General features: G+C 42.9%; 1 protein-coding gene across 2 annotated transcripts in view; it reads left to right on the forward strand.

Moving 5' to 3' along the window:
- Positions 1-26,001, forward strand: part of DMRT1 (doublesex and mab-3 related transcription factor 1) — a 134,703-nt gene that overhangs the window by 67,006 nt on the left and 41,696 nt on the right. For both annotated transcript variants that reach the window (XM_007969398.3, XM_073022171.1), the window contains exon 4: positions 7,263-7,407. In XM_007969398.3, coding sequence (XP_007967589.1) covers positions 7,263-7,407 — 145 coding nt within the window. The remainder of the gene's footprint in view (positions 1-7,262; positions 7,408-26,001) is intronic.

Raw genomic sequence — 26,001 nt, forward strand, 5'->3', positions numbered from 1 at the left:
TTTATTTTTAGAGCTACTGTGATACAAACTTTCCTTGGGTTCTTTTTTTTGAAAACCCCACCCACACTGTTTCTTTTGTTTTTGCATGTGTAGTGGAAAATCTGAAATTTACAACTTAAAACATCTTAACTGTATCAGTTCTTAAATGATTGGTTCTCTCTGCCCTGTTGTGTGAGCACCCTCCTCTCCACGCCTCCCCCATTTTCCCCTCCCACGTCTCCTGGGTGCATTTGGAGGAGGAGCTTTCGTTTGGTAAAAAAGGACTCTTGGGTTCTTCAGCGTCTGAATGGCCAGCCCCAGCCCCACACGTAGCACAGCACCTTCACCCCTGTCCACCCCTCACCCCCACACACATTGAAGGATCCTCTTGGCCTTTGTGGGAATCCCTGACAAAGGCTGAGCCCTCACAAATGCCTGTCGCTGTCTGCCTCCTCTCCTTTCCTCCCTCTAGGAGGGGAGTGGAGGGCATTCCATAGCAGGACCACCTAAGAGAAAGCAAGGTGAGCGCAGGGGAGGAAGGGAGCAAAGGACTCATCTTCAGAGCACTGGACACAAAAGGAAAGGAAGTTGGGAGGGCGGGTTTTCGCTATGGGAATCTGCTTGGGTCACACACCTCAGCATTTGGCCTGGTGCTTCGGTAATCTCGGAAATGTGTGCATAATAGCAATCATTTTTAGCTTATATATTAAAATTTTTTCTCAGCATGAAATGTGGAATGCTGAAAAATGAATGAGGTGTGTATTTCGGAAGGTGAACAGGGCTGTTTGGGTGAAACCCTTGGCACAGGTGAAGTCTGTAGGCTGAGACAGTTCACAGTGTGTGCTTAGGTGAGCTTGGGAACAGGCATCCCATTTAGATGGTTTGAAAAGAAGTGTCTGTTAAAACTAAAGCCATCATTTAATGAGAATAAAAGTCCACCCCAGCCTTCATACTCAGCACCACCAGAAGACCCAGAATTCCACAGCCTGTTAAGAGTCCTACCTGTATAAAAAGGTTTCTGTTCAGAAAACCAAATGTTTACCCCAAATACAGCTTTTGCCATTTAAAAGACTGTAAGCCACATATCAATACCAAGGGAGTTTTTTTTTTTTGTTTCTGTTTTTTTGAAACAGGGTCTTACCCTGTCACCCAGGTTGGAGTCAGCAGGGCAAACTCAGCTCACTGCAGCCTCGACCTCCTGGGCTTAAGTGATCCTCCCACCCCAGCCTCCTGAGTAGCTGGGACCACAGGTGTGTGCCACCATGCCTGCCTAATTTTGCAAATTTTTAGTAGAGATGGAGTCTCACCATGTTGCCCAGACTGGTCTCCAACTCCTGGGCTCAAGCAATCCTTCCTCCTCAGCCTCCCACGTGCTGAGATTTACAGGTATGAGCCATTGTGCCTGGCTGAGTCGTTACACTATTTGTTTAAATACCAGTTTGCAGTTAGGAATGTTATCCTATAGAAAACCTCTTCTCATTTAAACTGTTCCCCTTTCTTACATCAACTCCAGGTTTATGCAGCTGAGCCATGTTTAGTAAACAACTAGATGGCAATTTGGTCTTCACAAATCCCTTGTAGTTATTCACCTGGATAGACTGTTCACTTTGATGCAAGACCAGACACTCACCTTATCTAAATTGTTGCTAGACAACCAATGACTGGTATTTGGGATTTTTTTTTTTTTTTAAAAAGAAGTGAACTCAAACATTTTTATGTTTTTTTTCAGATATTATTGTTACTATAAAATAGGGTGACTAACATGTATAAAAGGAAATGATGGCTCAGATTTACTGTGATGCATATTCTTAACAATTTAATAAAACAGAACTCCAAGGTCTTGGGTTTCCTGCAAGGTTAATACTAACACCATGAGCATCCTCTGCCAGCCAGCTCTTATCCATGGGTCGTACTCTGGTTCAGAGACTTTGGATGGGTAATAACATATAAAACATGCCTCTTGCTTGCCAGTGACCACTGCTAATAATAATGGTAGTCATCATTCACTGGAATCCTGGATTTTTAGGGTTTACTTGGTTTATTTATTTGCTTAGCTTAAAGGAATAAAAAAAACCCTTGAGAGGAAACAAGGAGAAAAATATATATCCCTTCAGGAAAACTGTGGCTCCTCTAATTTCTTTGCCACTCTTGTCCCTCAGCAGCACTTAGCTGTTTTCTTCTAGCTGGAGGTGAGGGACTGAGCACAGGGGTGGTGCTAGGTTAGTTTAAAGCGAGCTTCTCACCCTGGTGCTGTTCAGGCCTTGGGTTGGGTAATTCTGTGTCCTGTGGGAACTGTAGGACACTACCGTGTAGTAACAGTCAGCAGCATCCCTGACCTTGACCACTAGATGCCAGCATCAACTCCCTGCCCCCTTGTCACAATCAAAAGCATCTCCAGATGTTGCCAGATGCCCCGTGGAGGACCAGACTGCCCCTCGTTGAGAACTACTGGTTTAAGTAAAGTGAGTTTCAAAGGCTTCGTTATTTTCCCATTTTGTTTAAGCCAAAAGTAGCAGGGTTGTGATTTTCTTTTTAAAGTTAGAAGAGAGCAGGAAGTGATTTACTTTGAAATTGCATTCTGCCGTGCCTTTTTCTGGGCTAATTGCAGTTTTTGTTTTTGGTTTTAGACGGAGTCCCACTCTGTCGTCCAGGCTGGAGTGCAATGGTGCAATCTCAGCTCACTACAACCTCTGCCTCCTGGGTTCAAGCAATTCTCCTGCCTCAGTTCCCCCAAGTAGCTGGGATTACAGGCACCTGCCACCACACCCAGCTAATTTTTTTTGTATTTAGTAGAGATGGGGTTTCACCATGTTGGTCAGGCTGGTCTTGAACTCCTGACCTCAGGTGATCCACCCGCCTCAGCCTCCCAAAGTGTTGGGATTACAGGCTGAGCCACCCCGCCCATCCATGAATTGCAGTTTTAACGTCATGTTTACATGGCTACACATACACTTAGAAACACATAGAACTGTCCTCTTATGAGCAAGTTGTCACGTGGATGGGTTGTTCTGGATTATTCTTTGAGGTGGATGTAGCTGAAGTGACTGATGACCTCAGTAAGTTCATGTATTAGTCTGGTCTCACACTGCTATAAAGATACTACCCGAGACTGGGTAATTTGTAAACAAAAAAGAGGTCTAAGTAACTCACGGTTCAGCATGGCTGGGGAGACCTCAGGAAACTTGTAGCATGGCAGAAAGCGAAGGGGAAGTAGGCACCTTCTCTTCTTCACAAGGCAGCAGGAGAGAGGAGAAAGAGAACAGGGGAAACTGCCAAACACTTTTAAAGCATCAGATCTCAATAGAACTCCCTCCATATCATCAGAACAGATCGAGGGAACCGCCCGCATGATCCAATCACCGCCTGCCAGGAATCTTCTTCAACCCGTGGGGATTACGGTGTGAGATGAGATTTGGGTGAGGACGCAGAGCCAAACCGTATCAGTTCATATTCTAGTAACCTCAAATGGAGTCTGACCCTTCGTATCTTTTTCTTCTTTTACTGGAAGTCTTTTATAGCTCAGTGATCTTGGGGATTCATTAAGGATAGTGAATGTTTGAGTATAAATGACTAAATTCCTATTTCCTAATAATTCTTTTTATTTCATGCTTTCTGAAAACGTGGAAAAGGAATTAAGGGAATAAATAAGCATACGCGTGGATTTGAAATTGTATTTATTTTCCAGTAAGCGTTAGTTTAAAGAAAAAAGAATTTTACTGTTCATCTTCGTCTTTTTGTCAAATAATATATACATTGGGATTGGCAGCAGTTAGCCAGTCTGTTTGTCAGGTTTAGCCTTTCACATGTTTTAGTTAATATAGGGGATTGTTGGGATCTCGTATTTCCAAGGTATGTGGACGATATGTTGGTAATTGTAGAGCACTGGTTCTCAATCTTGGTGTCATATTAGAATTACCTGGGATCTTTGAAAATACATGGGGCCCAGGCCACATCCCAGAGCAGTTAAACCAGATTTTCTTGAGTGGAGTCCAGGCATCAGTACTGGGTTCCCTTCTCACCTTACTCCAGCGAGAGTGAAGTTTGAGAAGAAATCAGTACCACTGTTTACAAATAAAGTTTTATTGGAACACAGCCATGTCCATTCATTTTACAAATTGCTAGAGACTGTATGGCTTGCCTAAAATATACTTGCTGTTTGACCATTTACAATGAAAAGTTTGCTGACCCCTGCTATAGACTCACGGTTAACATTTTTCAAACATTTTGAAAGGAAGGTTTGTGTAAACTTTCATAGTATAAAAAAAAAAATCCAGCGTTTTGCAGAGCATTTAGGCTCAAATCCTATCACTTTTCTTGTACCCTGGGAAAATTGAAAAGCATTTGCCTTGAAGGACTGGCTTGCAGATATTGTCAAACCCAAAGTAGATGTGACAAACTCAGCACCCAGAGCAGAGAGGCTCCATTATTTCTATTACGGCTTACGTCGGCACCTTGCTTCTAATTCAGTGTTCATTACTTAGACTGTGTAATTGACTTAAGGAAGTCTATGGAGACAGAAATGGCTTTTCAATTCAAAGTGTGTTTGAGTTTGTGTTTACTGCTGCAGCAGTTGTAGATGGCAGCAGACCCCTGAAAAAAACTTTTAGTTCTGGGGAATTTTCTGTATAAAAATAAAAAAGAATGAAAATTAAAAATTGCTATTTACATATTTTCCCTCTTCCAGTTCAGCTGGAACCTGGATGGTTGTAAACAGCTGGTAAAAAAATTTTTAAGCCAGGGGCAGTGGCTCACGCTTGTAATCTCAGCACTTTGGGTTGCCGAGGCGGGCGGATCACTTGAGGCCAGGAATTTGAGACCAGCCAGGGCAACATGGCGAAACACCGTTTCTACTAAAAATACAAAAATTAGCTGGAAGTGGTGGTGTGTGTCTGTAGAGTAGGCATCTGTAGTCTAGCTACTCAGGAGGCTGAGGCAGGAGAATAACTTGAACCCAGGAAGCAGAGGTTGCAGTGAGCCGAAATTGTGCCATTGCACTCCAGTCTGTGCAACAGAATGAGACTCAGTCTCAAAAAAAATTTTTTTTAGAAGGTTTTCCTTTGGTCGTGGGCTGTGAGAGGTTACTAAGTATGAGAGGAAGGATCACTTATTCTAGTCCCTGGGCACCAGCAGTATCAGCATCTCCACCCCAGTCTTTTTTTTGTGAGACAGAGTCTCGCTGTGTTGCCCAGGCTGGAGTGCAGTGGCGCAATCTCAGCTCACTGCAAGCTCTGCCTCCTGGTTCACACCATTCTCCTGCCTCAGCCTCCTGAGTAGCTGGGACTACAGGCACCTGCCACCATGCCTGGCTAATTTTTTGTATTTTTTAAAGTAGAAATGGGGTTTCACCATGTTAGCCAGGATGGTCTCGATCTCCTGACCTGGTGATCCGCCCGTCTCGGCCTCCCAAAGTACTGGGATTACAGGCGTGAGTAACTGCACCTGGCCTCCACCCCAGTCTTAACTATACATCAGGACCTGCATTTTAACAGGACCCCCTGGCCATTCGTATGCACATTGAGAGATGCTGGGAATCATTGAAAGATGCTGCACTGTTCTAATTGATAACTGGGTATGTGTAGTAAGTAGGTACCACGATTGTCCCTTTTCTCTTAAATGGTTTAATGGCTTCTTAATGGACTCTCCTGCCATGTGGTCTTACTCGTTGGGGGTAGCCAGTTTTTCCTTTTTTGCTATTTTCCAAGTAAAGCTTCTTTAACCTTTTATTTAGTAAAAATTTAATGTAATGGTAGAAAGTGAAAACAGGGTGATTGGCCTAGAAGTGACACCATTTAATATACTTTAGAAAAACAAACCAGAAAGGACAAAGGGGACTTGCCCAGGTAAACTTCACTTGAAAGGAAATAGTCACCTGTAATGATGTCTTCTTTGCTTCTCCAGAAGAAATAATCCACTCATGAGAACATAGATTTCAGCTTGGGAGCAGTAGAGATCAAAAATAAATTCCTTGAGCTTCTCAAAGCATCAGGCAGAAATCAGGGAATTAGCTCTTTCTATCAAACAGCATCATAATACCCAAAGTACACTTAAGCTAGCGTTAGTTGGTGAATTGTCCAGAATCTACATGTTCATAGAAAATGAGGAAGCCCAGTACCTAGTTTTACACTACCAGGCTCTGTCAAGTTAGTCCTATTTTCTTTTTCAAGTAGCACTTAAAATATTTCATTGGAAAACATGATTTTGAATTATTCTAGTTTATTTTGAAATTATTCATATTTCTGAACAGAACTGGTTTATCTTTTTTTTTTTTTTTTTTTTTTTTGAGACGGAGTCTCGCTCTGTCGCCCAGGCTGGAGTGCAGTGGCGCTATCTTGGCTCACTACAAGCTCCGCCTCCCGGGTTCACGCCATTCTCCTGCCTCAGCCTCCTGAGTAGCTGGGACCACAGGCGCCGGCCACGACACCCTGGCTAACACCACACCGTGTTAGCCAGGATGGTCTTGCTCTCCTGACCTCGTGATCCACCCATCTCGGCCTCCCAAAGTGCTGGGATTACAGGTGTGAGCCACTGCACCCAGCCTACAGTCTTTTTAAATACTCTCCTCATATGAACTCTGTAAGGTAACCAAGATAAAATGCCAGTTTTACACATGAAGAAACATGGGAAGAGGTCTGATAGCTTGCTCCCGTTCAAACAAATGTGTTAGTGTTGCAGCAGATTGTGTTGTCTCCTAAGCAGCACTGTCCCCTCTCCACCACCCTGTTCTCTTTTATACTGGTTAATCGAGCACCAGATGACCAGAAGGAATTTCAGGGGTGCTTTAGAGGGGACCTTAAGATATAAAGGGCACCATCATAGTTCTAGGCCCAGTACATTGGAGGAGCATGTTCATGGCTGAGGCCACTTCCAACTTAAATAGGCCATTCCCTTAATTTGCTTCTTTTTTTTTTGAGACAGGATCTTGCTCTGTTGCCCAGGCTGGAGTGCAGTAGTGCAAGCAGTCATGGCTCACTGCAGCCTCAAACTCCTGGGTTCAAGTGATCTTCCCACCTCAGCCTCCTGAGCTGAGATCTCACTTGTGCACTATGACACCCAGCCAGTTTTTTGATTTTTATGTAGAAAACAGGTTTCACTGTGTTGCCTTGGCTGGTCTTGAACTCCTGGGCTCAAGTGATCCTCCCACCCTGGCCTCCCAAGGTGTTGGGAATATAGGCATGAGCCACTGTGCCCAGCCTGTTACCTTATTTTAAAGAATTAGGCAATTATTGTACTAGTTGTGACATACAATGTTGGTCTCAGTATATTTCTTCTTTTTTTTTAAGCAGATGAAGAACATGGAGAACCGCCATGCAATGAGCTCCCAGTACAGGATGCATTCTTACTACCCGCCTCCCTCTTACCTGGGCCAGAGCGTGCCCCAGTTCTTCACTTTCGAGGATGCTCCCTCTTACCCGGAAGCCAGGGCGAGCGGTAGGTATCTGGTCATACAGACTGGATTTGGGGTTGAGAGAGGATGGCTATCCAGTACTGGGTCATTAGCTGTCTCTAATGGCTTAGCTGTTAGTAATTGTTGAAAAGTTTATTGCTATGTGAAGCCTGGATAAGTATCCTTTAAAGAATTTAGTTATAAAATGACTTTGCCTTGCTTGATTCTTAATACCATGTTTTTTTTTTCTTTCTGGATTCTTAGAGTGACAGGAGTAAGATGAGACACTCCCCTTTGGAAGCTAAAAATGTATTTTATAGAGGATCAATATGAAATACAGGGGCACTTTAAATGTGGTTCAAGACCTGGTATTTTTTGTGAAGTGAGTTTCTGTATATTGAAAACTCATTTCCCAAAGACTTTCATTTTAAAATTGAAGGCATATTTATCTTTTGGGGGAAAATAACATAATAAAACATTTTTTAATACAATAGATCTCAGAGTTTATGCAGTAGCAATGCAAATAACTCTGATATAATGGCTTTGAAATAAAAAATGACTGTTAAATGAATCAAAGCACTTTGAAATACATAGTTCCTCAACTTCAATTTTAACATCCCCCAGCATTTTCACTGTGGTGAGAGGCAGGTCTTTACAGCTGCTGCGTTTGCAGATCCCGTGTTTAAGTTCTTTGTAGTTAAGTATCCTCTTTTGATGTAGGAAAGTGAGAAATACACACAATAGGCAGTAAGTGGATATCAGGGCAGTAGTGAGTGTCTTGGAAGAGAAACCAATCTAGGAGAACTTACTGTGTACTAAGTAAATGGATATGTTCATTTTCTAAATAACTTGACTCTCTAGAGAACTTAGAGAATAAGAATCAGAACCATGCTTTGATTTCCAAATTCAGAGCCATAAAGTCTAAAATAGCTTGGCAAAGTATGCTTTATTTACCATATTAACATAAAATAAAGGACTTCTATTAATATGAAATATATAGGTCACGGGAGCCTATATAGTTTGAGCTGCAGAGAGGTGGAAGCACACATTGTTGATTGAAGTTTCACTTTTATTAAGAATTACTTTTTATTGGGAGTGGACAAGCAGAACTCTGTTTTTTAAGTATTCATACTATACAATATGTGCCCATAGGTCCTTCTTTCATACTGCTTTTGAGTCTATGTATTTGTTTGTTTATAAGCTCCCTAAGGACAAACAACACATTTTCTATACCTTCTTACCTGCTATGATGCCTTTTATTTGTTATTTGTTGGTTGAGTGAATGAATGAATCTGGTATTATTATTATTATTCTTTTCTTTTTTGAGACGGAGTCTTGCTCTGTTGCCCGGGCTGGAGTGCAGTGGCCGGATCTCAGCTCACTGCAAGCTCCGCCTTCCGGGTTCACGCCATTCTCCTGCCTCAGCCTCCTGAGTAGCTGGGACTACAGGAGCCTGCCACCTCGCCCGGTTAGTTTTTTGTTTTTTGTTTTTTGTTTTTTTTTGTATTTTTTTAGTAGAGACGGGGTTTCACCGTGTTAGCCAGGATGGTCTCGATCTCCTGACCTTGTGACCCGCCCGTCTCAGCCTCCAAAAGGAATCTGGTATTATTTTTAACCCAGCTTGCCCTGTAAGGGAGCGCAAGCATGAAGGGTCAGAATGCTAACTGGCTTGTCTGATGGAGCCTCTGCATAATTTAGGGATAAAGCAGTTAAAGGAACATTTGTTTATACAAAGAATTAAGAATGAAACCCACTTTCAGGAAGAAATTGCCTTGCGCTTCTTACTCCAGGAATTATGGAATATTTTTAGAAGCGTTGGCATTCTTGAGACAAAGGTGTAAATTCAGAGCAAGGCAATAAGACAAAAATATAAGAGGCAATTTATTAGAGCAGAGAGGAGTGAATTTGGAGTGGAGCAGTAGGCATTTGAATTTATGGCAGAAAAGGAAGCGACTCAGAAGGAAAGAGGTTACAGTCCAGGAAAGAAAAAGACCAGCCGTACCAGCGCTCACAGGGAAAGAAGAATAGGTGAACACCACCTACAATTTCTTGTAACTTTTCTGGCCATGTGTTTATTTGAAAGAGTAGTGTGCGAGGAGACCCCAGGCTTAAATTCCTGGTACCCCGCTAACCCACTAACAATTAAGTAGGAGGCTCAAGCTTCAGAAACGAGAGCCGAGAAGAACTACTGTAAAATCTCAGCACTATCTACTTTGGAATTATCTTCGAGAAGGAATGTACAAATATGTAGAAAATTAAAATCCCAGCTAAGTTTTAAAAGAAGTGTGGCTTAATGTCTTCCAAATGTGAGCTATTTTGGGTTTTTTAATATTGTGTGAATTTTTACAAAGGAAGTGGGAAGGTAAAGGAAGTATTGTGTTTGGAGGTCAGTAAGGACACCTCAAAGATCATCTCATGGGACACTGGATCCTCAGTTTTATCAGCATTGACACAGTGGGGAGTTCTTTGAGAGCATGTTAGCCCTTCTGGGAGGCAGGGCTGAGGCTAGAGAGAGGAAATGATGGGTGGGGATACGGACATCAGTATATTCATTTGTGAGATATTGGCAAAGGCTGGCTCATAACCGGTTACATTTAGCAGATACATCAAGTGTAAGTTCCTTTGGTTGACTGTGTTAATACATAAGTGATTATTTATTCTAAATAGGGATTTCTAAATAACTTGAAAGACAGTATTTTCAGTAAGTTTAATGTCTTTAAAGTCTTATTCAGGTATAAATTTGCCCATTAAATTCATGTTTCTTCAGTTTCTTTAAAAATAAATTTAAGTTTAGCTTCTCTATCATCTAAAAAAAATGAGTCCAAGTTCAGTGTCTTCCTCTGGATTTGCTAAAGCTGGCAACATGAAAAAAATTGAATGTTGGGCAGGGGGTGGGGAGGAATTTTACAGGGAATGTTTTTCTTTTTGTCATGTTACTGTTTTTCATGCTTTTTTTTGTAAAAGGATAGGAACCATTCCTTCTTTCCTTATCCTGAAAAACATTAAGTGGGTAGGTCAGAGAGATGGTGGAGTCAGATCATGCAGGTCTTTGTAAGCTATTGCAAACAATTAGATTTTATTTCTTTTTTTTTTCTTTTTATTATTATACTTTAAGTTCTAGGGTACATGTGCATAACGTGCAGGTTTGTTACATATGTATACTTGTGCCATGTTGGTGTGCTGCACCCATCAACTCGTCATTTACATCAGTTATAACTCCCAATGCAATCCCTCCCCCCTCCCCCCTCCCCGTGATAGGCCCCGGTGTGTGATATTCCCCTTCCCGAGTCCAAGTGATCTCATTGTTCAGTTCCCACCTATGTGTGAGAACATGCGGTGTTTGGTTTTCTGTTCTTGTGATAGTTTGCTGAGAATGATGGTTTCCAGCTGCATCCATGTCCCTATAAAGGACACAGACTCATCCTTTTTTATGGCTGCATAGTATTCCATGGTGTATATGTGCCACATTTTCTTAATCCAGTCTGTCACTGATGGACATTTGGGTTGATTCCAAGTCTTTGCTATTGTGAATAGTGCTGCAATAAACATACGTGTGCATGTGTCTTTATAGCAGCATGATTTATAATCCTTTGGGTATATACCCAGTAATGGGATGGCTGGGTCATATGGTACTTCTAGTTCTAGATCCTTGAGGAATCGCCATACTGTTTTCCATAATGGTTGAACTAGTTTACAATCCCACCAGCAGTGTAAAAGTGTTCCTATTTCTCCACATCCTCTCCAGCACCTGTTGTTTCCTGACTTTTGAATGATTGCCATTCTAACTGGTGTGAGATGGTATCTCATTGTGGTTTTGATTTGCATTCCTCTGATGGCCAGTGATGATGAGCATTTTTTTATGTGTCTGTTGGCTGTATGAATGTCTTCTTTTGAGAAATGTCTGTTCATATCCTTTGCCCACTTTTTGATGGGGTTGTTTTTTTTTTTTTTTTTTTTTTTTTTTTGAGACGGAGTCTCGCTCTGTCACCCAGGCTGGAGTGCAGTGGCCAGATCTCAGCTCACTGCAAGCTCCGCTTCCCGGGTTCACGCCATTCTCCGGCCTCAGCCTCCCGAGTAGCTGGGACTACAGGCGCCCGCCACCTCGCCTGGCTAGTTTTTTTTTTTTTTTGTATTTCTTAATAGAGACGGGGTTTCACCGTGTTAGCCAGGATAGTCTCGATCTCCTGACCTCGTGATCCGCCCGTCTCGGCCTCCCAAAGTGCTGGGATTACAGGCTTGAGCCACCGCGCCCGGCCTGTTTTTTTTTTTCTTGTAAATTTGTTTGAGTTCTTTGTAGGTTCTGGATATTAGCCCTTTGTCTGATGAGTAGATTGCAAAAATTTTCTCCCATTCTGTAGGTTGCCTGTTCACTCTGATGGTAGTTTCTTTTGCTGTGCAGAAGCTCTTTAGTTTAATTAGATCCCATTTGTCAATTTTGGCTCTTGTTGCTATTGCTTTTGGTGTTTTAGACATGAAGTCCTTGCCCATGCCTACGTCCTGAATGGTATTACCTAGGTTTTCTTCTAGGGTTTTTATGGTATTAGGTCTAACATTTAAGTCTCTAATCCATCTTGAATTAATTTTCGTATAAGGAGTAAGGAAAGGATCCAGTTTCAGCTTTCTACTTATGGCTAGCCAATTTTCCCAGCACCATTTATTTATTTATTTATTTATTTATTTATTTATTTATTTTTTGAGACGGAGTCTTTGCTCTGTCGCCCAGGCTGGCTGGAGTGCAGTGGCCAGATCTCGGCTCACTGCAAGCTCCGCCTCCCGGGTTCAAGCCATTCTCCTGCCTCAGCCTCCCGAGTAGCTGGGACTACAGGCACCCGCCACCTTGCCCGGCTAGTTTTTTGTAATTTTTAGTAGAGACGGGGTTTCACCGTGTTAGCCAGGATGGTCTCGATCTCCTGACCTCGTGATCCGCCCGTCTCGGCCTCCCAAAGTGCTGGGATTACAGGCTTGAGCCACCGCGCCTGGCCTCCCAGCACCATTTATTAAATAGGGAATCTTTTCCCCATTTCTTGTTTTTCTCAGGTTTATCAAAGATCAGATGGCTGTAGATGTGTGGTATTATTTCTGAGGACTCTGTTCTGTTCCATTGGTCTATATCTCTGTTTTGGTACCAGTACCATGCTGTTTTGGTTACTGTAGCCTTGTAGTATAGTTTGAAGTCAGGTAGCGTGATGCCTCCAGCTTTGTTCTTTTGACTTAGGATCATCTTGGAGATGCGGGCTCTTTTTTGGTTCCATATGAACTTTAAAGCAGTTTTTTCCAATTCTGTGAAGAAACTCATTGGTAGCTTGATGGAGATGGCATTGAATCTGTAAATTACCTTGGGCAGTATGGCCATGTTCACGATATTGATTCTTCCTATCCATGAGCATGGTATGTTCTTCCATTTGTTTGTGTCCTCTTTTATTTCACTGAGCAGTGGTTTGTAGTTCTCCTTGAAGAGGTCCTTTACATCCCTTGTAAGTTGGATTCCTAGGTATTTTATTCTCTTTGAAGCAATTGTGAATGGAAGTTCATTCAAGATTTGGCTCTCTGTTTGTCTGTTACTGGTATATAAGAATGCTTGTGATTTTTGCACATTAATTTTGTATCCCGAGACTTTGCTGAAGTTGCTTATCAGCTTAAGGAGATTTTGGGCTGAGACAATGGGGTTTTCTAAGTATACAATCATGTCATCTGCAAACAGGGACAATTTGACTTCTTCTTTTCCTAACTGAATCCCCTTGATTTCTTTCTCTTGCCTGATTGCCCTAGCCAGAACTTCCAACACTATGTTGAATAGGAGTGGTGAGAGAGGGCATCCCTGTCTTGTGCCAGTTTTCAAAGGGAATTTTTCCAGTTTTTGCCCATTCAGTATGATATTGGCTGTGGGTTTGTCATAAATAGCTCTTATGATTTTGAGATACGTTCCATCAATACCAAATTTATTGAGAGTTTTTAGCATAAAGGGCTGTTGAATTTTGTCAAAGGCCTTTTCTGCATCTATTGAGATAATCTTGTGGTTTTTGTCTTTGGTTCTGTTTATATGCTGGATTACGTTTATTGATTTGCATATGTTGAACCAGCCTTGCATCCCAGGGATGAAGCCCACTTGATCATGGTGGATAAGCTTTTTGATGTGCTACTGGATCCGGTTTGCCAGTATTTTATTGAGGATTTTTACATCGATGTTCATCAGGGATATTGGTCTAAAAATCTCTTTTTTTGTTGTGTCTCTGCCAGGCTTTGGTATCAGGATGATGTTGGCCTCATAAAATGAGTTAGGGAGGATTCCCTCTTTTTCTATTGATTGGAATAGTTTCAGAAGGAATGGTAGCAGCTCCTCCTTGTACCTCTGGTAGAATTTAGCTGTGAATCTATCTGGTCCTGGACTTTTTTTGGTTGGTAGGCTATTAGTTACTTCCTCAATTTCAGAGCCTGCTATTGGTCTATTCAGGGATTCAGCTTCTTCTTGGTTTAGTCTTGGGAGAGTGTAAGTGTCCAGGAAATTATCCATTTCTTCTAGATTTTCTAGTTTATTTGCGTAGAGGTGTTTATAGTATTCTCTGATGGTAGTTTGTATTTCTGTGGGGTCGGTGGTGATAACCCCTTTATCATTTTTTATTGCGTCTATTTGATTCTTCTCTCTTTTCTTCTTTATTAGTCTTGCTAGCGGTCTGTCAATTTTGTTGATCTTTTCAAAAAACCAACTCCTGGATTCATTGATTTTTTGGAGGGTTTTTTTGTGTCTCTATCTCCTTCAGTTCTGCTCTGATCTTAGTTATTTCTTGCTTTCTGCTAGCTTTTGAATGTGTTTGCTCTTGCTTCTCTAGTTCTTTTAATTGTGATGTTACAGTGTCAGTTTTAGATCTTTCCAGCTTTCTCTTGTGGGCATTTAGTGCTATAAATTTCCCTCTACACACTGCATTAAATGTGTCCCAGAGATTCTGGTATGTTGTATCTTTGTTCTCATTGGTTTCAAAGAACATCTTTATTTCTGCCTTCATTTCATTATGTACCCAGTAGTCATTCAGGAGCAGGTTATTCAGTTTCCATGTAGTTGAGTGGTTTTGATTGAGTTTCTTAGTCCTGAGTTCTAGTTTGATTGCACTGTGGTCTGAGAGACCGTTTGTTATAATTTCTGTTCTTGTACATTTGCTGAGGAGTGCTTTACTTCCAATTATGTGGTCAATTTTGGAATATGTGTGATGTGGTGCTGAGAAGAATGTATATTCTGTTGATTTGGGGTGGAGAGTTCTGTAGATGTCTCTTAGGTCTGCTTGCTGCAGAGATGAGTTCAATTCCTGGATATCCTTGTTAACTCTCTGTCTCGTTGATCTGTCTAATGTTGACAGTGGGGTGTTGAAATCTCCCATTATTATTGTATGGGAGTCTAAGTCTCTTTGTAAGTCTCTAAGGACTTGCTTTATGAATCTGGGTGCTCCTGTATTGGATGCATATATATTTAGGATAGTTAGCTCTTTCTGTTGAATTGATCCCTTTACCATTATGTAATGGCCTTCTTTGTCTCTTTTGATCTTTGATGGTTTAAAGTCTGTTTTATCAGAGACTAGTATTGCAACCCCTGCTTTTTTTTGTTTTCCATTTGCTTGGTAGATCTTCCTCCATCCTTTTATTTTGAGCCTATGTATGTCTCTGCATGTGAGATGGGTCTCCTGAATACAGCAGACTGATGGGTCTTGACTCTTTATCCAGTTTGCCTGTCTGTGTCTTCTAATAGGAGCATTTAGTCCATTTACATTTAAGGTTAATATTGTTATGTGTGAACTTGATCCTGCCATTATGATATTAACTGGTTATTTTGCTCGTTAGTTGATGCAGTTTCTTCCTAGCCTCGATGGTCTTTACATTTTGGCATGTTTTTGCAATGGCTGGTACCGGTTGTTCCTTTCCATGTTTAGTGCTTCCTTCAGGGTCTCTTGTAAGGCAGGCCTGGTGGTGACAAAATCTCTAAGCATTTGCTTATCTGTAAAGGATTTTATTTCTCCACTTATGAAACTTAGTTTGACTGGATATGAAATTCTGGGTTTAAAATTCTTTTCTTTAAGAATGTTGAATATTGGCCCCCACTCTCTTCTGGCTTGTAGAGTTTCTCCCGAGAGATCTGCTGTTAGTCTGATGGGCTTCCCTTTGTGGGTAATCCAACCTTTCTCTCTGGCTGCCCTTAAGATTTTTTCCTTCATTACAACTTTGGTGAATCTGGCAATTATGTGTCTTGGAGTTGTTCTTCTTGAGGAGTATCTTTGTGGCGTTCTCTGTATTTCCTGAATTTGAATGTTGGCCTGCCCTACTAGGTTGGGGAAGTTCTCCTGGATGATATCCTGAAGAGTGTTTTCCAACTTGGTTCCATTTTCCCCCTTACTTTCAGGCACCCCAATCAGACCCAGATTTGGTCTTTTTACATAATCCCATACTTCTTGCAGGCTTTGTTCATTTCTTCTTCTTTTTTTTTCTTTAGATTTCTCTTCTCGCTTCATTTCATTCATTTGATCCTCAATCGCTGATACTCTTTCTTCCAGTTGATCAAGTTGGTTACTGAAGCTTGTGCATTTGTCATGTATTTTTCGTGTCATGGTTTTCATCTCTGTCCGTTCGTTTATGGCCTTCTCTGCATTAATTATTCTGGTTATCAATTCTTCCACTCTTTTTTCAAGATTTTTAGTTTCTTTGTTCTGGGTACATAATTCCTCCTTTAGCTCTGAGAAGTTTGATGGACTGAAGCCTTTTTTTCTCATCTCGTCAAAGTCATTCTCCGTCCAGCTTTGATCCGTTGCTGGCGAGGAGCTGCGTTCCTTTGGAGGGGGAGATGGGCTGTTATTTTTTGAATTTCCAGCTTTTCTGCCCTGCTTTTTCCCCATCTTTGTGGTTTTATCTGCCTCTGGTCTTTGATGATGGTGACGTACTGATGGGGTTTTGGTGTGGGTGTCCTTCCTGTTTGTTAGTTTTCCTTCTAACAATCAGGACCCTCGGCTGTAGGTCTGTTGGAGATTGCTTGAGGTCCACTCCAGACCCTGTTTGCCTGGGTGTCAGCAGCAGAGGCTGCAGAAGATAGAATATTGCTGAACAGCGAGTGTACCTGTCTGATTCTTGCTTTGGAAGCTTCCTCTCAAGGGTGTACTCCACCGTGTGAGGTGTGGGGTGTCGGTCTGCCCCTAGTGGAGGATGTCTCCCAGTTAGGCTACTCAGGGGTCAGGGACCCACTTGAGCAGGCAGTCTGTCCCTTCTCAGATCTCAACCTCCGTGTTGGGAGATCCACTGCTCTCTTCAAAGCTGTCAGACAGAGTTGCTTGCATCTGCAGAGGTTTCTGCTGCTTTTGTTGTTGTTGTTGTTGTTTAGCTGTGCCCTGTCCCCAGAGGTGGAGTCTACAGAGACTGGCAGGCCTACTTGAACTGCTATGAGCTCCACCCAGTTCGATCTTCCCAGGGCTTTGTTTACCTACTTAAGCCTCAGCAATGGTGGGCGCCCCTCCCCCAGCCTCACTGCTGCCTTGCGGTTAGATCGCAGACTGCTGTGCTAGCAATGAGGAAGGCTCCGTGGGCGTGGGACCCTCCCGGCCAGGTGTGGGATATAATCTCCTGGTGTGCCCGTTTGCTTAAAGCACAGTATTGGGGTGGGAGTTACTCGATTTTCCAGGTGTTGTGTGTCTCAGTTCCCCTGGCTAGGAAAAGGGATTCCCTTCCCCCTTGCGCTTCCCATGTGAGGCGATGCCTCGCCCTGCTTCAGCTCTCGCTGGTCGGGCTGCAACAGCTGACCAGCACCGATTATCCGGCACTCCCCAGTGAGATGAACCCAGTACCTCAGTTGAAAATGCAGAAATCACCTGTCTTCTGTGTCGCTCGCCCTGGGAGCTGGAGACTGGAGCTGTTCCTATTCGGCCATCTTGCTCCGCCCCCTAGACTTTTATTTCAAGTGAGATGGGGAGCCATAGGAGGGTTGAAGCACAGGGTGATTTGTCTGTCTTGTGCTTTTAAATGATCACCCTAATGACTGTTTTCTTATGGACTATAAGGATGCAAGGGTGGAAGCTGAGAGACCAGTTAGAAGGTGATGGCAGTAATTCTGGCAAAAGAAGATGGTGGCTGAGTGAGGGTGGGAGCGTGGTGGTGATGGTGGGTGGTCGAATTCTGGATATATTTTGAAGATAAAACCAACAAGATTTGCTGTTGGGCTTTGGATTGGACAGGAAGAGAGGCGCAAAGGATGACTCCTTAATTTTTGACCTGACCAAATGGAAGACTGGAGTTTCCAATTATTGAGGTAAAGATGACTATGGGAGAAACAAGTTTGTGTGCATTACGAGTTTAACTTTCCATGTGTTAAGTTTGAGATGTCCATGAACCACCCAAGTGGATTGTTGATTAGGAGTGGGATGTGTGGAGTCTGTGGTGGAGGGGAAATATCTCTGCTGGAGATGATGATTTGGGGGTTCAGTGCATAGGTGTTGTTTGAAGTCAATGGGATGAGATCATTTGGAGAGATGAATGTAGGTATAGAATAAAGGACCAAGGACTGAGCCCTGCATGTCTCCAGTGTTTATGGCCCTGTAGATGAGGAGGACTAGCAAAGAAAAGAGGGAGGAGGAGCAGCCTGTGAGGCAGGAGGGAAACTGTGGGTGAGTGGTGCCTTAGAAGCCAAATTAAAGGATTTTAATGAGAGCCAAAGAGTGCTAATAGGTCAAATGAGATGAGGACTGGAATCGACCGTCGGCTGTTGCAAGTTGGAAGTGATCAATGAACTTCTTAGTGGCCACTTTGGTGGGAGGTGAGAACCAAAGCCTGCCTGCGTATTCAGGAGTGCATGGGAGAGAAGAACTGGGGCAGTGAGTACACGCAGCTCTTCAGGAGTTCTGCTGTAAGAGGAATAGTGGGATGGGGCATCAACCTGTGGGGAAGTGAGTTCAAGGAAGGGCCTTGGCTCTTTCTTTAAAGAGGGGATTTTATAATAGGCTTGTATGCTGATGAGGTGATCCCAGTAGAGGAAGAATTTGTGGATACACAGAATGCGTGGGGTCACAATTGCTGTAGGGGTGACCCTGAGCAAGCCAGGTGGGGTGGGATCCAAGGGTTTGCAGAGTGGGGACCATGGTCTGATGTGGGTCTGGGGGTGCTTTGTTATTTGTCTAAGAGGGGCGATGAGAAATAGAGAGGAAACAAACTTTACAGCAATTTGATAGAGCAGTTTTGTCTGTTGAGTCTAATAAAATATTGGGGCTTATATTTTTTGTCTTTCATTTTTCTAGTAGCCTATTTTTTATTGAGGTGAAATCCACCTAACATGATTAACCATAATTAAAGTGTCCAATTCAGTGACATTTGGTACATTCACAGAGTTGGGCAACCGTTACCTCTATCTGGTTCCAAGGCACTTTCATCACCCCAAAAGGAAACCCCCCATCTTCTCTCCTCCAGCCCCCTGGTAATCACTAATCAGCTTTCTGTCTCTATGGATTTGCCTATTCTGGAATGGAATCTCATAATATGTAGCCTTTTGTGTCTTGCTTCGCTTAACTTAAATGTTTTCATGATTCAGCTACACTGTCATATAGATGAGTATTTCATTCCTGTTTGTGGCTATGGATAGATAGCCATTCCATGGTATGGATAGATAGATCACATTTTGTTCAGCCATTCATCGGATATTGGGTTGTTTCCACCTTTTGGCTAATGTGAATAGTGCCGCTTTGAACGTTTGTGTACCGGTCTTTGTTTGAATGTCTGATTTCACTTCTTCTGGGTATATGCCTAGAAGTGGAATTGCTGGGTCCTATGGTAAGTCTGTATTTAATTTTTGAGGTACACGTTACTGTTTTTCACAGCAGCTGCATCGTTTTACATTCTTAGCTTAATATATGAGGGTTCCAATTTCTCCACATCCTTGCCAACACTTGTTTTCTATTTAAAAAAAATAGTTTCCAGCCTGAGCAACATAGTGAGACCCCATCTCTACAAAAAAAAATAAAAAAAAAAATTAGCTGGGTTTGGTGGCACGTGCCTGTAGTTCTGACTGCTTGACTACTTGGGAGGGTGAGGCAGGAAGATCGCTGGAGCCCAGGGGTTTCAGGCTGCAGTGAGCTGTGATCACACCGTTGCACTCCAGCCTGGGTGACAGAGCGGGACCCCGAGACCCACACTGCATCCAGCACTGCGTCACGACACAGCCCTCCAGCTCTGTAGCACAGGCAAGCGTGCAGGGGTGCAGTCATAGCTCACTGCAGCCTCAAACTCCCAGGCTCAGGTGATCCTCCCACCTCAGCCTCCCAGGTAGCTAGGACTACAGGTGAGCACCACAACGCCCAGCTAATTTTTTTTTTTTTTTGGTAGAGACAGAGTTTTGCCATATTGCCCAGGCTGGTCTTGAACTCCTGGGCTCATGCGATCCTCCCACCTCAGCCTCCTAAAATGCTAGGATTGTAGGTGTAAGCCACCGTACCTGGCCAAGAAAAAAGTTTGGTGGGGGGGGGGCTCTAGTAATTCATTTTTATTGTATTTTGCCAAAGTACCAGACCACAGTACGTTGGAAACTGAAAGAAAAAAAAAAAATTAAAGCAGGTCCCTCCCACTCCATAGACTGTTTGAAGATCACTTGTCTAGTGCTCACATGGAGGGTTGGCTTATCTGAGTGTGGCCGTGTCATAGTAACAGATGCAAGGTGTTTGGGAAGCGACAGTGGGAACGGCTTTGAAATGATGCTTCCCCAACTGGGGATGAAGAGACATCTCCACAGCAAGCCCCTCTGTTTTAACAGATGCACCTGTGTCTAGAGGTGGGTGGTACTGCACATCTGAGAACAGACATCGTTCTCTGCATGTTGAATTCTTGAGTATAAGTTGCTGGAGTACATGGTTGGCCAACACCTGCAAAAAGGTTTAGGTTTCAGATGAAGATAATACACTTAGATATGTTTGTCTATTTATTTTGTGATCTCGGTTTAAAAGTTAGAAATGGTGCCTTATTTCCAGGAGAATGGCTTGAACCCGGGAGGCGGAGCTTGCAGTGAGCTGAGATCGCGTCACTGCACTCCAGTGTGAGAGACAGAGCAAGACTTCGTCTCAAAAAAAAAAAAAAAAAAAAGAAATGGTGCCTTATTTCTTTTGGTTCCGACTCAGAGTGGCAGCCTCCCGTGCAACCTCAGCCTTCCTTTACATCCAAGCTGCACTCTTTTCAGGAGAAAGAAACATTTCAGGTGCTTACAGATCATGGAGTGTTCATGTATTACTCATGTAACACACAGAGGCTGCCAGCAGCTCCGTGAAGCGAGTGCAGAGCATCTACGTTTTACCCAAAGGTCAGATGGCCACCGGCAGTGACGGGCTCCATGCAGGTGAAGGCTTCATGCTCCTCTGTGATGTGTGAGCAGCTTGCAGAAGCCTCTCTGCTCCCAAATATGACTCTTCGAATCCATTTGGCATTAACAATGCCGTGGACCAGGGAGTCTAGCAGTGCCTGATTTCACTGATAACCATAGGTCTGTCCTTCCTGATGACCAGGACTGCATGCAAAATGGGTAGCTTGCACCTCAGGGAGTGGACTTGCTTAATGCTGCACCTCAGAGTTGGACTTTTAGGGAAGTTCATCTGGCTGCACCTCCCCAGTTTGCGGGTGAGAGCACTGAGGTTCTTCCCTCTGTTGGGAGCACCCTCAGATCTACTTGCTCTTGATCCAGAATGCCAAAGGTGCCCTTTATGTGAGGTGAGGCGATATTCTGTGACAAGTGGCCATGTGGGGTGGTAGAGAATTCTGTATGTGGAATCTAAATGGGACGCCTGACTTAGCAGGTTATGTGGCAGTACCAGATGCTTCCCTGAGAGCCTCGGTTTCCCTACCTGCTGAGAGAGGGTGAGGATGTTGGCTCTGTGGAGGCCACGCCAGTATTGTGAGGATGAAATGGTGTCTGATGTGCAAACAAGCTCAATAATCACAAAATGCAGGTAAAAGATGGCAGGTGTTATCATGACTTTCCCCAGTTTTTCCTGCGAGGGCTGTGTAGGCATTTCACATAGCTCTTCTTGTAAGGGAAAATGATGCTTTCGACATGTTGTAGAGTTTGGCTCTGGCACGAAGGACAGTGGGGCAAGGACTCGGAGGGCTGTGTTTGTTGTTGTGCATCCTGCCCTGAGCTGTATTTCTCAGCCAGTAGGAGGGAAAAACATCAACCCTTGTCTTTCTCTGCTTTAAGGAAAGCTGAATGTGTTTTATGCAACATTTAGAAAATGTTTAGTTTAATTTAAACTTGACACCTTAGAAATGACTTATTATTTGCTAAATTTCAAAGAAAAGGGCACTTTGTAGGTAAATCTATTTTCCTTACGTGACTATTTTGTTCTCAGCTTTAACTTGGAACAGAGAAGTAAGTGGGGCTTTCAGTGGCAACAAGGCTAGTGAATGGAAGGGCGTCGGAGCTATCCCAGGAGACGAGGTCTTGCTCAGGTCCCCAGCTCTGGAGCCAGTAATAAGATGATCAATCTCTCTCTCTCTCTCTCTCTTTTTTTTTTTTTACATGGAGTCTGGCTCTGTCTCCCAAGCTGGAGTGCAATGGCATGATCTGGGCTCACTGCAACCTCTGCTTCCCAGGTTCAAGCAATTCTCCTGCCTCAGCCTCCTGAGTAGCTGGGATTATAGGTGTGCACCACCACACTCAGCTAACTTTTGTATTTTTAGTAGAGATGGGGTTTCTCCATGTTGGCCAGGCTAGTCTCGACCTCCTGACCTCAAGTGATCTGCCCACCTCAACCTTCCACAGTGCTGGAATTACAGACATGAGCCTCTGCGCCTGGCCTGATCAATCCCTTAGAGCTTCAGTTACATCTGAAAAGTGGAAAACAATAATAACAGACGTATCTATTTTTATGTATATGGATCGCATAAGGAATTATGTAAAAGTATGGCAGAATCTGTCAACTTTCATATTCTTGTATGTAGACCTTTTACCATGGCTTATGTATCTTTCTATTTCAGCAGGTGCCTGGCAGTGGGCTGCACAAATGAAAATGATTACTATCATTAAGGAGGGCTAAGCGTATGTGTATCATGATTCTTGAAATTAGCTAGACATCATGGTCTGCAGAGTGAGGAAGATGGAGCATACTAATTTTAAGCAGATAATAAACATTTGGAAATGGCAGCTTTAAAGATGTATTTTTAATATATTACACTTATGATATATTTGCCGAGTAAAACATACCGGTGCTTTACAGGGAATGTGAAGAACACCAGCAGGTCCCTTTATGCCTAAAGGATAGTACAGAAGCAAGCTGACATGCTGTTGGATGAGGACAAGCAGATTTCTGTCTTTCCTTCAAATCTTTCTCTTTCTCCATTCAAAGAGCACCCCACAAGGCAAACTGTGGGCAAGAGTGAGAGCAACGTGTCCTCTGTGTAAAGCAGTGCCATTTGACAAGACCTCCTCCAGGCTGTAGTCTGGAAATAGCAGGCACTTCCCAGGGGCCTACCTCAGGGAGGTCAGACTCACTCATGTAAGGATAAGGTCTATTCACTGCAGCACGTTAGCAAGAATTATCAGGGTGTGTGCCCACACGGAGGGTCAGCTTTGTACTCCTCCAGGTGCCTGCCATCGTGCAGTGTTCTCAGATGACTGCCGGGATGGTTTGTCGTTTCTTAAATGAGTAAGAAACCAACTGTGGAATCTTTTCTGTTCATTCCTCATCTACCTGGAGTTGGGTAGTCCAGTGAGGCATTCAGTGAAATAAATCAGACACCAACAAACATGGGGTACTGTCCCTAGGCCACAGACATCTTGGATTTATGCTGTGTAGAATCTTCCCTTTGGAAAACTTGAATTTTAGGGACTTAGTTCTTTATATGCGACTGGTATTTTGATTAAGAATGCAGCCCCGCCGGAGGGTCAGAGGTGCTTATTCCGTATTCACACTTAGCAGAGGGTGGGTGTGCAGGCAGAGTGCCGTGACTGCCTCTAAGCCTTGTTGCTAGTGTTTAAGAGGAGGAGCCAACCTACGAACTCAGATCCTGAATCACTTTCCTGGGCGCTCTTTTGTCTAGTATATCCTGTGTTTTTCTGTTCATTTCCTTCCTTTTCTTTTTCTTCTCTTACAAACACATGTCCAGCTCCTCCAGTGTCTGTAAGACAATGTCTGACCACTCTGTGTGTAACTCATTTAATTCTCTGAATAATATTATTATCCCCATTTTACAGATGAGGATATTGAAGCATAGAGACAATGCCTGTTAGGTAGGGGAAAGGGAGGGGTCCTGTTCCCGTGTGGCACATGGAGGAACTGAAACTCAGTGATGATGCCGTCTATCTAAGGCCTCAGTGGGCTACAGTCTAGCACCCTCCTGTCTTAAGTATTTTTAAGGAAATGGGCTGTGATTGGGGTTGAGAGTGCACTTGGGAATATTCTATTTGCAGGAACTAAAGGCATGGATGCAATTTCTTTAGCTGTAATGATGAGATTCCAAAACCTGCTCTGTTAGCACATGCCTTATGCAGAAATGCCCCCATCTGGGGGTGTCTTTCTGTAGCACATTTGTGTCATAGTTAAAAACTCAAAAGCAAACTGAAACCCTTCGGCATATCAGGTGTGGTATTTCTCTTTACATGGCTATTCCCAAAGCTCAGTATAAACTTTAAGATACCTTTATGAGCACAGTAAAGTCACTTTTAATTGTGTGGTTATATTTGAATTTTCCTTTTATTTAATAAGAGAGAGTCAAGTGGAAGGGTTAATGTTTGATAAGGGCAGAAATCACAAAATGAAATGACTAGTGATTAGCTTTGAAATCATAAGTGCAAATAGAAACACAATGAACTACTTTCAAAAATATTTATTCTCTTTTTTCCCTGTGGGCATTAGCTGTTAAGTGATTACATATTCTACTTGTTATTTTATTGTTAAATTACTGTGACTAACAGGCCTGGCAGTTTTCCTCAGATAATTTTTGAGGAAGATGTTATTTAATCTTCACCTAGTCTGTCAGTAGCTTATCATGAGGTTGCTTTTACGTCTTTAATTTATTCTTTAAAAGCTATAGATTCAGTACACAGAGCAACTACACAGAGGTTTTCATTTTGGCTAAAAATTGCAGCCTAGAGAAGATACAGGGGCGGGGGAGAGAGAGAGAAGCCCTGGAAACTACATTTTAGAAATTCCTGAATGCTCCGATGTAGCCAGGTTGAACATAATTCTAGAAAACATTGTTTGTCTATGTTTTCAATGCTGATGTTATCTTCATGGGATTCAGGTGTGACAGTGAGTTCCCTACCTGCCTGCTCAGTAGAGGGACCCAATTCTCTTGTGAGCACATCACAAATCAAGTTGGCCAGTTTCTGTTACTCATTTAGAGACCATTTGTATTTAAACATCCTGGAGAACTGGCGTGTGTCTGTTGGGCCCTCCTTGGATGTGACAGTAGCCAGTTGGGTTAGAGCTTCCAGCATCATCACTCATAAGATTTCCTCATTTGAATCTGACCTGAATCCACAGGGCCCTAGCGATTTTTTTCAGGGATGGTGTGGAGTACTTCTGGAGTTTATTTTCCCTGCTTGCCTCTTCAGAGGCACGGCCCAGGCCAAGTACAACTTGAATAACCTTCAGGAAAGCTGTGCTGTCCTTCTGTCGGCCGCTGTCTTTGAAAATTGCCTCCAGAGTTAGTGAGCAGGAACAGTTAAGATTTACAAACAATGATGAAGCTTGTCATGCATCTTTCACCATTCATCATCCAGGTGCCGTGCCTGGGCGGTGAAGTGTTCTTCATAAAAACCAGCTCAGTGTGAAATACACCTCGCTGCAGTGTTTACTGCTTTGAAGCTCGTCAGCGGCCCTTTATAGTAAATCCAGATTGCGATGTGACATTACAGTATATCATTGCCCGGCGCGGTGGGGTTTACACTAGGAATGAGTGCAGTGCACACCAGATGAGGTGTCCAAATTGAATTATGTCAGAATTTGGCTGTTATATGGGGATAGCTTTTGTTTTCTGAACACTGAAAGTTAGCTTTATATGTATTTATATTTATATATAGGCATATACTTCCCATCTTGCCCATATACACAGGGTATACAATAGATGCTGAGGTCAGGTTCCAAATGCGCTTCCTGGTGTAAAGAATGGTGACCAGATTTTATGTACCTTCCAAACTGTTGTCCATTGAAATTGGCATAAGTGGAATCTTCGGGGGGAACTAGAGTAGATGGTTATTTCAGTTTAGAAGCAGCTTTGATTTTGCAGTGTGTGAAGCGATCATATTTGCCATCCTTTCTTATGAAAACTTGGAACACTTTTTCCTGAGAGTATTGTGGTACACTGGAATGCCCCTTTGATAGGAGGGCAAAGAGGAGAAACCCATACAACTGTTGCCACCCATTGTGGAGCATCTTGCCTATCCTGTTGAGCACATCTGCTTGGGGAGGTCTGTGAAGTCAGTGGTTTCTTTATTAATTTTTTTAGTGGGTATCAAAATCCTAGTGCTGCCTAGTGTTATACTGAAAGATGCTGCTTCCAAGAGATTGATGGTGTTTTAGCTTAAATCTGCAAAATAAAAGAGCACACTGAATTTATTGCATGATCAGGTTTATTTACATTCACGCTAAAAATGCCGATATTAAAAATGAGCTCCATAAAAAAATAATATTCAGAGACAACAG

Source organism: Chlorocebus sabaeus, chromosome 12 (assembly GCF_047675955.1).
Source record: "Chlorocebus sabaeus isolate Y175 chromosome 12, mChlSab1.0.hap1, whole genome shotgun sequence".
Classification (NCBI taxonomy): Eukaryota; Metazoa; Chordata; class Mammalia; order Primates; family Cercopithecidae; genus Chlorocebus; species Chlorocebus sabaeus.